Source organism: Pseudorca crassidens, chromosome 9 (assembly GCF_039906515.1).
Source record: "Pseudorca crassidens isolate mPseCra1 chromosome 9, mPseCra1.hap1, whole genome shotgun sequence".
Taxonomy (NCBI): domain Eukaryota; kingdom Metazoa; phylum Chordata; class Mammalia; order Artiodactyla; family Delphinidae; genus Pseudorca; species Pseudorca crassidens.
The window spans coordinates 80,410,544-80,423,168 of record NC_090304.1 but is presented as its reverse complement, the minus strand read 5'-3'; the positions used below and the strand labels follow the sequence as shown (position 1 = coordinate 80,423,168).

General features: G+C 33.5%; 1 protein-coding gene across 3 annotated transcripts in view; it reads right to left on the bottom strand.

Annotated features, from left to right (window-relative positions):
• Nucleotides 1-12,625, bottom strand: part of DYNC2H1 (dynein cytoplasmic 2 heavy chain 1) — a 379,694-nt gene that overhangs the window by 6,895 nt on the left and 360,174 nt on the right. For 2 of the 3 annotated variants that reach the window (XM_067750849.1, XM_067750850.1), the window contains exons 88-89: nucleotides 11,413-11,529; nucleotides 984-1,536 (exon numbers count right to left, since the gene is read on the bottom strand). In XM_067750849.1, the coding sequence (XP_067606950.1) occupies nucleotides 1,378-1,536; nucleotides 11,413-11,529 (276 nt within the window). In that variant the 3' untranslated portion in view covers nucleotides 984-1,377. Of the gene's footprint in view, nucleotides 1-983; nucleotides 1,537-11,412; nucleotides 11,530-12,625 lie in introns of those variants that run through there. The other variant, XM_067750851.1, reaches the window with a different exon arrangement.

Here is a 12,625-nt window from a genome sequence, read left to right as displayed (position 1 = left end):
ATTTTCAAAGTAAGTTTTCCAAGAAAAAAAAAAAGAAGAAAAAGAAAGAAAGAGAAAGAAAGAAAAAGTTAATTAGCCAAGCTTAGATTAAACAACACATATAGCAAGTAGAATTAGTTACACCATCCTCTGGAATTCTATAGCCCTTTGCTGGTGTGCCATATAATGGATTTCACTGTACTGTAATTCTTTTCTATATATATATTTTCTTTTTATGTATTATATACTCAATAAAAAATAGTAACCGAAAGAAAGCTTGTATAGCAATATTAATATCACAGAATTTACAGTGACATTATTTTTACCTTTCACTGTCCTATCAGCTCTTAAATCTCTCAAGAGCAGAGACAGTATGTTATTCATCCTTGTATTACTGGGATCTGGCTAATGTCTGGATCATGTTATTTTCTGTAAGTATTATAATTCACAAGCACAAGGTTTGGAGTCATTTTATGCCTTTGTCCTGGAGGCATTTGAGAAATGAGCTTTCTCCTTTGCATGGGGATGTGGCAAGGAGAGCTAGCTAGCCTCTCTAGTCTTCCCTTCTATGAGCACCCAGCTAGACTCTGTTTCCCACCACCCTAGAAATTAGGTGTAGCCATGTGATTAAGTTCTCTCTAATGGAATATAAACATAAATGATGTGTGACATTTCCAGACATGGCCCACAAACACCTTCCCTGAATACTCCTCCCTGCTTTTCCCTTTTCTAGCTGTTTATTTAAGCTTTCAGCCATTGCAGAATTTTACGGTTTCATAGAAACACATGGGAAAGCCATACCCATGAGAAATTATAACCTTTCCATCATTTAATTATTCTATTTGTAAAATTCTTATCCTGGTTTCTGTGCTATTACTTCCCATTTCTTTTGCATTACTTTGAGATGCTGTATATTTTAACTAAAATATAATACTTCCTTCAACGTTTAAAGACATTATATATATACATATACGTATATATATAAAACCATGGAAGACTGAAACGTTAATAATATCTTATATTTTATTAAATAAATGATGATACAGAAATAATAGCCAAAATATTTATTACTGATTCCTTAAATACACTATCTAAAAACTCTTAGCTAAAACATTAAATTTTTGAGCCACTGAAAAAGTGAACTGCCTCACAGAAATACTTAATATTATAAAGGGAATATGCTATTTTAACATTGACTCCATTAAGTTATTACTTTAAAAGGTACAGGGTGCTGTCATTACCCATTAAAATAAAAACACAATGAGATAAACAACACAGGACAACTACATGCTAATATTCTGAACTAACACTTCAAATGTGGACTGACCACATATTTTATTTAAAGCTTAAATAATAAATGTTTCTTTTGGCTAAGACAGCTTTTATTGTCATTAGGTTCTACTGATTTTTGAGAAATAGAGCTGCTCCACACTGAATCCACTGATCTTGGCTGCCCCCACATGGAATGTCGATATTGATCACCACACGATCCCTTTCAGCACTTGTGTAAACAGGCAAAGATATGCACTCATCAGGGGAATATGGACCATATGCGCCCTGTTTAAAAAGAATTAATTTTGTTTTAAAATACAGCAATATACTGTGTTGCAACAGGTCATTAGATAACCAAATACGAACACAAAATCTTCCCAAATAATAAAATATATTTAACATTTTATTATGAAATGTTTTAAATAAAGACTAGCATAATAAACCACATCATTCAGTTGCAACAATTATCAGCTCATGGCCAACTGTATTTCATTTATAACCTCCCCCAGCCCCAAATAATAGAGTATTTTGAATCAAATCCTACACATTATAAAATTTCATCTATAAGTATTTAAATATATGTCTATAAATAAAATATAAAAACATAATCAAAATACTATATCACATAAAAATATTAACAATAATTCCTTAATATCATCTTATACCCACTATGCCATTATCCCATAATTTTTAAAAGATTTTTTTGGAAGAACTGCAATTCAAATAGAGCCCACACTTTGAGGTTTGTTATGTGTCCTAATTCTCCTAAATTTTTCTCCTTTATTCCTTGTAATTTGTTTGCTAAAGAACTATACCAAAGAGTTTCCCACATTCTTGACTTTTGTTCGCTACATTCCCATGGTGTCATGTTCTTCTGTTCCCTGTATTCTTGTAAAGTGGGTCTGGAGGTGAGTTCAGATTCAGATTCAATTTCCGGTAAAAACACTGCATAGGTAGTAGTGTATACTTCAATCAAGAGGCATATAAAGTCTGGGTGTCTCTCTTTTTAGCTATTAGGAGCCATTGATGATAATTATTTATATTTAAGATTAAAAAATGATAATCTAATTCTACATCGCTTCATTTCCAGGCAGAAACAAATCTATAAAGAGGAACTTCCAGTTATCAATCATTTGATTACCAGGAGGTACAGTTCATATAGGAAAGGCTGGAATAAATGCTATCTAATTTCCCTTTATTTACACGCTTTTAAAATAATGCATTTGTTCCCTAGCATACTGTAAAGGTGATCAATGAGCACCCTCTATTTTTTTAAGTATCATTATGAACTGGTGGATTTAAATATGTTCAATGTGCTTCAATGCAATGCAATTACTATCTTATTGGTGTTCAAAATGTCAATCTTTGTGCAGTGGGAACTCATTAGGCTGGCTCCTGCGGGTTTTTGTTTTTGTTTTGATATGTCCCTAGTAGTCTTCAGTAGCTTTCTTACCTTCTAGTATGTCAAGATGTTGTAAGTTCATCTTGTATATTTGCTGTCCCAGAAATCAAAAATTAGTCATTACTCTGAGGATCCTTGGTTCCTTTAATGAGAAATGGTACTAGAGATCGTAGTCTGGGTGCTAGGAATGATCTATCATTCTCCTTCTAGGATTTTTCAGTGACTGAAGCTTAGAAATATGTATTTTTTAAAAGAAAAACATCAGAAGTTCATAATAGTAATTCCAATTCAAATTTAGGATTCATGTTTTTATTGAATTTATATAATTTTATTCAACTAATGGATAAGTTTTTAGAGTTAGAATGAAACTTAAGAGAAAAGTTAGTCTCATTCTAGAATTTTACAAGTGACAAATCAGAAACCCATGAAGAATTTATCATGGTAACCTAGTTAGGCAAGTGGCAAAGTTGCCATAGGTAGTACAATTGAAAAAAAAAAAATTGGCATTAGCTTGTTTAGGAGCTCCTGACCCTAGAGAGTAGATTACTCTCTGAGCATCTGTTTCCCTATCATAAAAGGAACATAAACAATACTGGTCCACCTAATGGGATGTTGGGTGAATCCAATGATGTATTATTAAGGAGTTCAAATACAAAGCATTATTTATTCACACAAGGACTACATATGTATAACTTTTCTTTAATTCCTACTAATTCTTAAATCAATTAGAAAAAAAGTCCCAGCTTTTTACCATCTACTACAGGTCATGGATGGTGCTAGGATAGAGAGAAATAAAAATATTTTTTCCTTCATGAAGAAATTTAAAGCATTCTATTTTTAAGTCTAAGTGGGCATTATATGGAATTTTGATTGTCTTTTCCAATCCTTTTCTCTACCCCCACAACACTAACTTTTCTAAGTCCTTGATATAAAACAGTTAAGTCCCTTTGAAAACTCATTCATTTCTAAAATTCCTAAATTGTAACCTGACTGACATGAGAAAATTCATTCTTTATGAAGAATCATTACCCAAATAGATAAGAAGACCATCTGCCCTGAATGTTTCTAATTTTCCTCTATGTTTGTATTGATGATTCTGTTACTCATCCATTCATTTAACAGCATTTATGTGCTAATATTGCACCTAGAATTATAAAAGCAAAGCATTTCAATATATATCCAAATAGAGAAAATAATAATCTTCTTTAAGGCTTAAAATTTAGTTTAAGAAACAACATACACATCAAATATTTAGAATATAATTTTTTGCAAAATGAGTATTTTAAAGAAAATCAAAATAAACTACTACTCTGGGATATGTTAACCTGACAAGGATTAATGGGGAGAATGAATCCTGAGTTGGGCCTCAGAAAAATACAGAATTTGGAGTAAAGAGAATTTTCAACCATTATTAGTCACTGCCTAATCTCTTCCCTCTTCTCTAATTCTGCTTAAATGGCAAAGCTTTAGCATTCACAAATTCCTGTGATTTTCATAACTCCTTAGCCATTCCTAAAATTAATAACCTAGTATAGGCTTTCTTTTGGTATTGCCTTTAAATTCTTCAGCAAAGAGCAGACAAACATTGCATATTTGTTGAACTGAAATGATCTGAACCTATGAATGTCTATAATCCTAGAAAAGGTCTTAAATTATCTTCCTCTGCCACTCTATATTTGCTTTCTTTCCCATAACTTCTATGGTCAAAAATGAAAACATCACATTGAAATGTTTTATAATGCTATTCCTTTCTATTCAGAAGATTTTCTCTATATCTCTTCATTTTAATGCCAAGCAATTTTCTCTTTAAATTAGGAATTTAAGAGTAATGCAAAGTTGATTCTTTGCATATTCACTATCAATTTACCAGTTTTTGTATATATTTCCAAACCCTTCCAAACTTGCTTTTGGTTGTAGGCTTTTTGTTTGTTTTAAAGTGAGGGTACACATCTTTCCAGCAAAACGTACAGTGTTTTAAAAGCGAAGTACCACAGTTGCTTCTTAAAATTTTACTTGTCATTGCTTAAAATCTCATAAACAGTAAACGTTACAACCTTCTGTAAGAAAGGTTAAATGGACTTGCCCTTATGTCACCAATAAATAAATGATCAAAGTAATAGAGCTAAGTACTTGGGCATTCTCACACTTAACACAATACCTTATGCAGACAGAAACTTTATATTGTTTAACTGAATTAAATTCTTATGCCACAATTCCCTCTTTAATATGTTTATCTTAAAAGACAAAGTACAGATCCTGCTGGGCTGAAATATTTGGATGAAACTAAAATTTTATTAATAACTATTAATAAATACATTAAGTGCTCAGTTAATGCAAAAAGATATATTAGGAAAACTTCAAATAATATTATATTATATGTAAATAAATTAGTTTGACATTATTAAAATTAAATAATTAAAAATCTATATATTATGATTACTCATGCTCATGCCCATGCCCCAGGGAAAGTGGCTTAAAAGTATACGTGTACTACAAACAGAAGGCAATAAGCTAATATGTGAACAAAGGCAAATGGTGATATTTGGTATTACTTAGCCAACAAACTAAAGAAAATAACAAAATAAAACAACACCAGAAAACAAAAAAGCCCCAAATTATCCAGGTTAATTATGTTAACTATTTGGCCGATATCAACTCAAATTTCATTATAATAAAACACACGAGGGCAAACCAAAATATTTTTCTCATCAGAAATATATTTATGCATAAAGTCCAACTAACTTATTCTAACATATGCTTTCTGAATGTTTATGAACCAAGTCAGTGAACAGTTATTTTTTTTTTAGGAAAGAAGATGTTATGACATCAGAGGTTTCATGTACGTAAAAGTGGCATTATTAGTAAAGCAACCCTTGAAAATATAACTATCTCAAAACAGGAAACAAAACAACTTGCCAACAATGAATATTTTGAAAGACTTCATTCTGTCAAGAATGTCTAGGTACTCTACTTTGGTAGAGAAATACTTCCCTCTATTTTTCAATAATACAATGCTAACAACATTGCTCTCATAGTAAGTTCTTAAGAAAAAAAACCTGTCACATAGAAAAGACATTAATTAAATATTTATTATATTTAAACCAGAGTGCATCCAAGGCAGAGTTTTCAGCATATATCATTTCATATACATGGTGAAAATACTTTAATGTAAAGAAAAGACTGTTACTGTGAGTTGCTTGTGTAATCATTATATAGTCATAATTTCCCTGAGAATGAAATTGTTTCTGAAGTTGTACTGTCAGTTGTGGCAACTGTTGGAAGGTGTAGGCCTGTGGGGTTCAGGCTGGTCCAGGGTTTCTATGTTACTGTGGGGCTGATAAAACCGAAGTAACACTCTTTATTGGAAAAATAGAACAAAGGCAAACTGACTTCCTGTGGAATGTCAGAACAGGACATTATCTAAGACTGATTTACCTCATAAAGTACTGTTTCCCAAACTACGTTATGTGGAACATAGATCCAGATGGAGGGTGGGGTGTAGATGCATGAACAGGGTTGCATGTTAAGTAAATTTTGGTAGTTCCCAGCGTTTTTAATATCCTCAAATACATCATGAAGTTCCAAATTTAAATCTGTTTACTGAACAATTTTTCAGAGAACCATTATGGAATAATGTAGTGTCAAACACTTTTTAGGAACTGCTTTGGAGAAAGTGAATGCTTTTTTGGGTAAAATCCTGTAGGGAAATCTTATTGTACCTATATTAATTTAACCCCTAGAACTGAACTGGAACTTGAAGAACCTTAAGAGTCTGCATCATGAATGAATGAACGCATAAATGAACAGTGTGAGTGTAGGTATATTAACTTCCTGCACATAGATAATGGTAAACAGAAACACTAGGAAAACATTAGCACCAGCATTTTACTTCCTTTTAATTCTTGAGCATTCATAATTCTAATTTTGTTAACTGGCAAAGTACATTACATTTATAATAGAAGCAATGGTAAACCTCCCCCTCCCCTCAATAAAAGCCTTAGAATTTGTTGTTCATATCCTTTGTTAAGTATTACCACATATTAAAAAATCTCAAAGTTCTTCAGTCTTCTGCAACCTAAATGCTCTTTAAAAAAATGTAGGTGCTATGTACCTCCTAGTGCCTGAGTTGTCCGGCATGTTTCTGCTGAAATAATGCTATTCAGGACTTTTAGGGGTCAGATAATATTATCGAAATAATTTGTGGAAAAACCTTCTTCTGGCCTAAAAGGAATTAGTCACCAAAGTTCTGAACTCCATTATTTTATCTAAGCTTATCAAAGGATTCTGAACTTTCTGCAATGAAGTAGCTGTAAGAGTAAGTGGCAAAAGTAATTCTTTTTACTTGTTTATATAAATTGATGTTGATGCTTCCTTTGATTTTATGCTGGTTCCTTCCCTCTTGGTAAAAACGCGTTAAAATGCTGATGCCCCCCACCAAATTCTGTAAAACTTATTAAAAACAGCTATAGTTGCCCTAAAAAAAATGATTTCTTGAACAAAAATAGTGCTTAACTCAAGCAAAGTTGGAGAGTTTGATAGTTTATACAGAGTCAGCAAACTTTTCTGTAAGAGGTCAGATAGTAAATATTTTATGGGCTATATGGTCTTGGATACAACTATATCCTCAACTCTGCTGTAGTAGTCTGAAAGCATCTACATAAATGGGCATAGCTGTTTTCCAAACAAAACTTTCTTTATGGACACTGGAATTTGAATTTCAGATAATTTTCACATCATAGAATATTGGGTTGGCCAAAAAGTTCGTTCGGGTTTTTCTGTAACATCTTGCAGAAAAACCCGAATGAACTTTTTGGCCAACCCAGTACTATCCTTCTAAGTTTTTCATCTATTTAAAAATGTAAAAGTCATTCATGCTCACATGACTGTGGGCTGTACAAAAACAGGCAGCATACTGGATTTGGCCTGTGGCCTGTAGTTTTCCAAACTCTGGTTTATACTGTTAGGTTGCCTCAGTATTAGGCCTAAGATTTAAGAGAGATAACCTGGATTTGAAACTTAGTTGCTTACCTATTAACTATGTTATCTTTATCTTGGTCAAGTTATACAATCTTTTAAGCTTCCATTTTCTTAGTTTACAATGGAGATGATAATTCCTATTTCAAATGTTTTTGGAAAGCCTAAATATCTTGTATTCTAAACAGTTTGTACAGTGCTTGGCACATAATAAATACAAATAAATGCTCATTGCTATTGTTCAAACACTAGTGCTACTACTGGGGGACCCATAACAAATCACTCTATTTACCAGATTCACGGTTTCTTCCTCAGCAAAACAGAGAGAAAAACTACTCTACCATACTCAGAGGACTGCAATGAAAGGTAAGTGTGATTGTATTTCACCCTATGCCAATCCTCAATTCTCTCAGTGCTAGACTGCTTTTCTAAAACTACAGATCTGATCTTACAACACACGTGTTCTAAGCTCTCAATGGCTTTCTATGATCATAAGATAGTCTAAACTCCTTGGCATGGCTCCATGGCTTGTCGTACTTGGTCTTAGTCTTCCTTTCTGACCGCATCCCCTACCACTCTCCATTTGAACCATTCCAGTACATTCCAGATATACTATACTTTCAGTTCCCCAAATAACCTAAATTCTTTTCGTATCTCCATGCATTTAAATATACTTCCCCTTCTATATGGAATGCCTTGCCCCTACCATTTTTGAATTTGTCCTTGAACTTTTCTTACTTCTACTGTGACTACAGTCCTGACAAGCTGCTTCCTCTCCCTGTGAGGTCACCTGACTTTCCCTCATCTGCTTATACAAGATAGAGCTGAGGTCTCCTTCATTTGCCAAAGCACTTCATGTAAACCTCCATAATTGTACTTCTGTAACTCTGAACTGTAATAGTTTCTTTACCCGTTTGCTCCTCTACTCAACAGAAGACTCTGATGGAAGAGATTTATTTTTGTTATCCCAGGGTTCAGAATATGGTACATAGGAACTTAATTATCTAATGATGATTGAAAGCACTTAGTACACTATAAAGCACCATATGAAATAAGTTAATTATTATACTATTATAAAAACATTTAAAAGTGTTGGCATCAGGAAAAATTAGACTTACCGTGTATGACGCCCTGCTAGGTACTTCACAGACACAGGACCTTATTTATTCCTCAACATGGTCCTATACAAACATCATTATCTCCACTTTCAAATGAGGAAACTGGCTCAATGAGGTTAGGTAATTTGCCCCAAATCACCCAGCTCATAAGTTTGGGAGCTGTGAGTGGCATTTAGACTGCTGGACTCCAAAATTTCATGTTCTGAAACATTTAGCAATATATCTCATATTCTCTCCTTCTTAGCTGATCTAGGAGAGGCAGTCAAAGCAGTAAGATTAATGGGAAGAAGAGGATCACTGTAAAGGAAGGAGGGGAAAAAAGAGGTGGGGAAGTATCTTAAACCCTTCCATTACATGGCAGGAAAAAGTGCAGAAGCCTTTGGGGAAATCTCTTTTATAAAAATAATAAATTCACATTATCTTTCAGCCATCTCTTTTATTGGCTAAATATTCCAATTCATTTTACCTCTCTTTACATGAGATATTTTTCAAATTAAATTACTTTTAGCTTTCTATTCCTATCCTGATTTTTTAAAGTGTGGTAAATAAAACTGGATAGAAATGATACTCAAAGTAAAATATTGTGGAGGGATAAATTCCAAGTCTTATAATGTTATGTTGCTTTTCATACAACCCAGTTAACAGATTGGCTTCTGTTCATAACCACACTGCATTCCTGATCTGCATTCAGTTTGTGGTCAGTTATGTGGGTACTGCTCTAGGTCACTCTCTTTTGCATTTATGCCTACTCATTCTCCATGCTCTATTTTTATTGCTGGGGTTTCTCCTTAAGTGAATCATTTTATACATGTCCTACCTTTCCCCCCATCAAGGTCATTATATGGCTTTAATTTGTTTGCCAGAGAAGTAACACTTCTCATAATTTGGATTCATTTGAATTCATCTCTCTCATCATATACAATTTTATATATTATGGTTATAACCCTCAGCAAATTTTAGCCTTAACTTTTTTTTTGCTGTATGCGGGCCTCTCACAGCTGTGGCCTCTCCCGCTGCGGAGCACAGGCTCCGGACGCGCAGCCTCAGCGGCCATGGCTCACGGGCCCAGCCGCTCCGCGGCATGTGGGATCCTCCCGGACCGGGGCATGAACCTGTGTCCTCTGCATCGGCAGGCGGACCCCCAACCACTGTGCCACCAGGGAAGCCCTAGCCTTAACTTTTGTATAGAACTTTCGATCTGGTCCACACACCTAATGTGTGTAATCCATAAGTTACCAACTTTTTGACATACAAATTTCTTACATGAATCAATAGCCAGAGAGAAATAAAATAAAGATGATTTCAACTTCTCCCTTCTCTGTCACTCTACTACTAGAGAAAATGAAGCTTATATGGGGGGTGGAAATGGCGAGTTTCACAGAAATGTATGTTCCTTTAGGTCAGAGGATGCTCTTATAGCTCTCTGAGCAATAACTGTTAATTGTGGCTTTATTAGTTTTTATTTTAAAATAAATATTGTGATGCTTTGGATTTTTTTATTTTACAAAAAGAATTATAATAATTGGAAAATTCAATGAAGTATTTCACAACTAGAAAACTCATTTTTCTTGTAGTAAGCAGTATATGAAATAGCTTGTTGGTGATTAGATACAGAATCAAAACTTTAAAGTTTATTCACATGTATTCTTACTTACATTTAGTAAAAGTTATGTGTTTCATGTACAACTATGTCTTATTTTAAAGGCGAATATCCCTCAAGTTCCATTGTTGAAAGTTCTTTCAAAAATTGAAGGTTTTGGACTTCCCTGATGGTGCAGTGGTTAAGAATCCACCTGCCAATGCAGGGGACACGGGTTCAAGCCCTGGTCTGGGAAGATTCCATATGCCGTGGAGCAACTAAGTCCGTGCGTCACAACTACTGAGCCTGCGCTCTAGAGCCCACGTGCCACAACTACTGAAGCATGAGCGCCTAGAGCCCATGCCCCACAACAAGAGAAGCCACCACAATGAGAAGACTGTGCACCGCAACAAAGAGTAACCCCCACTCGACACAACTAGAAAAAAGCCCGTGTGCAGCAACGAAGACCCAATGCAGCCAAAAATAAATAAATAAATTTATAAAAAAAAATTGAAGGTTTTAAAAGGGAAAAAGTTAACCGAATAGACCTCTGTCAAGACAGTTTTCTTCATCTGCCAATCAGCAGCATAGTGACATGGTATTAGATGTGTATTAACATCTTGATGCTTTCGATTTCTGCATGCCAAGCTACAGGGAAGTCATTTAACTTATGTGAACACACATTTCCTCATTTGAAAATAGGAATAATAATATCTACCTTGCAGGGCTACTCAGAAAAGTATGTAAGGTAAAGTATATAAAACATTTAGCACACTGCTGAAAATAATAGGAACACAATATGTGGTAGTTCAGATTACCATTTAAGGCTTTTTTCTTATTAGACTATAACTTATTTAGAAATTAAAAACTATAATGTTATTCTTTCCATAACAAAATAAAGCTTTTAAAATGTCCTGTACATCTTAAAAATTATAAAGGACATAATATTTGGACTGTAAATTTGTTCAAATGCAGGTAAGATTAGAAAGTAAATGAAAAATTCATAAGCCAATTATATCTTATTGAAAAGATAAAATCTAAAAATGAATTGATTAAATTAAAACTTGTTCCTGTTAAAAATGTATTACCTGTGGAATCCAGCCCATAAAACAAGGGAGAACTGATGATACACTAGGAGAATCATGCTGATTTTCAGAAAGTCGATTTCCATCAAAACTGCATCCTTCCAGTAATAAGCCACTGATCTGTCATAGAAACATATAAACCATTAAAATATGTATTAAAGGCTGAAATGGCAGGAGTTACTATAGTATATCTTCAGAAGAAAGGCAACAATTTTCATTGTGACTATTCATTCCAAACAATGTGAAAACAAAGATCATGGTATTTTGTTTGATAATAATGTAGGTGAAGACCTGAACCAATGTTCACTGTGAGCTTCCTTTAGGCTGAATCCTCAATTTTAGCAAGTATTTTGGAAAAAAAGACTTATAAATGTCATTAGTTATACAATTGCATATGTCTTGGCATTAGATTAATGGACATATAACGACAAAAGCCAAAAAGTTACTCTTTTTCCAGGAGGGGGAAAGAAAAGCATACTAGAGAAAAAGAACATGTGCTACCTGCTTGGAATTCCAACATCATTTTCTAAAAAAAAGAACAAAATTTGGAAAGGTTAATGAAAAAATTCTTGACATGTCATGCAGAGCTGAAAGAAGAATAAAAAAGGAGAAAGAGTTCATCTCTTATTCTAAATTAAACTTAGTGTAAATTTATAAAGTTATGAAAACAAAAATATAATTATTTTGGTAATATTAGTTTCATATTTCTTTAAAAGTGTTCATTCTTTTCGTTTCTGTAGTGTTAATCTACCCTGAGTTTATCTAAAGGCAACAAACGTAGAGCCTCCATTTGCATTCAGACTCCCATCTATAGTCTCACAATTTAAACTTGATAGAAAATGTAAACAATCTTATAAATATTGTATAGTACCTTTTAAGTTAACATACTATAGAATTTTAGAGTCAAGGGAACACTTTAAGTTGGAAGTGTTGAAATCATTTTCAGTTATAACTAGAGAATGGTTTAGGGACGAGGAGGTACTAGTAGAGTATGCCTTGACAAATAGTTCTGATTAGCTAAATTTATAATAGGGTTCTTTACCATGAAAAGATAAGCAACTTGTTTGTCAGTGAAAGAGATGGGATTAAAAATAGAATTATTGAATTCCTAAGTTCAATATTCTTTCTACTATACTACTAATGTGATGTTATACAGGCCACTTCAGGGGTGTTGAAGTATTGCCTTGAAGAAATGTAAATTAAAATTTAAAGAGTA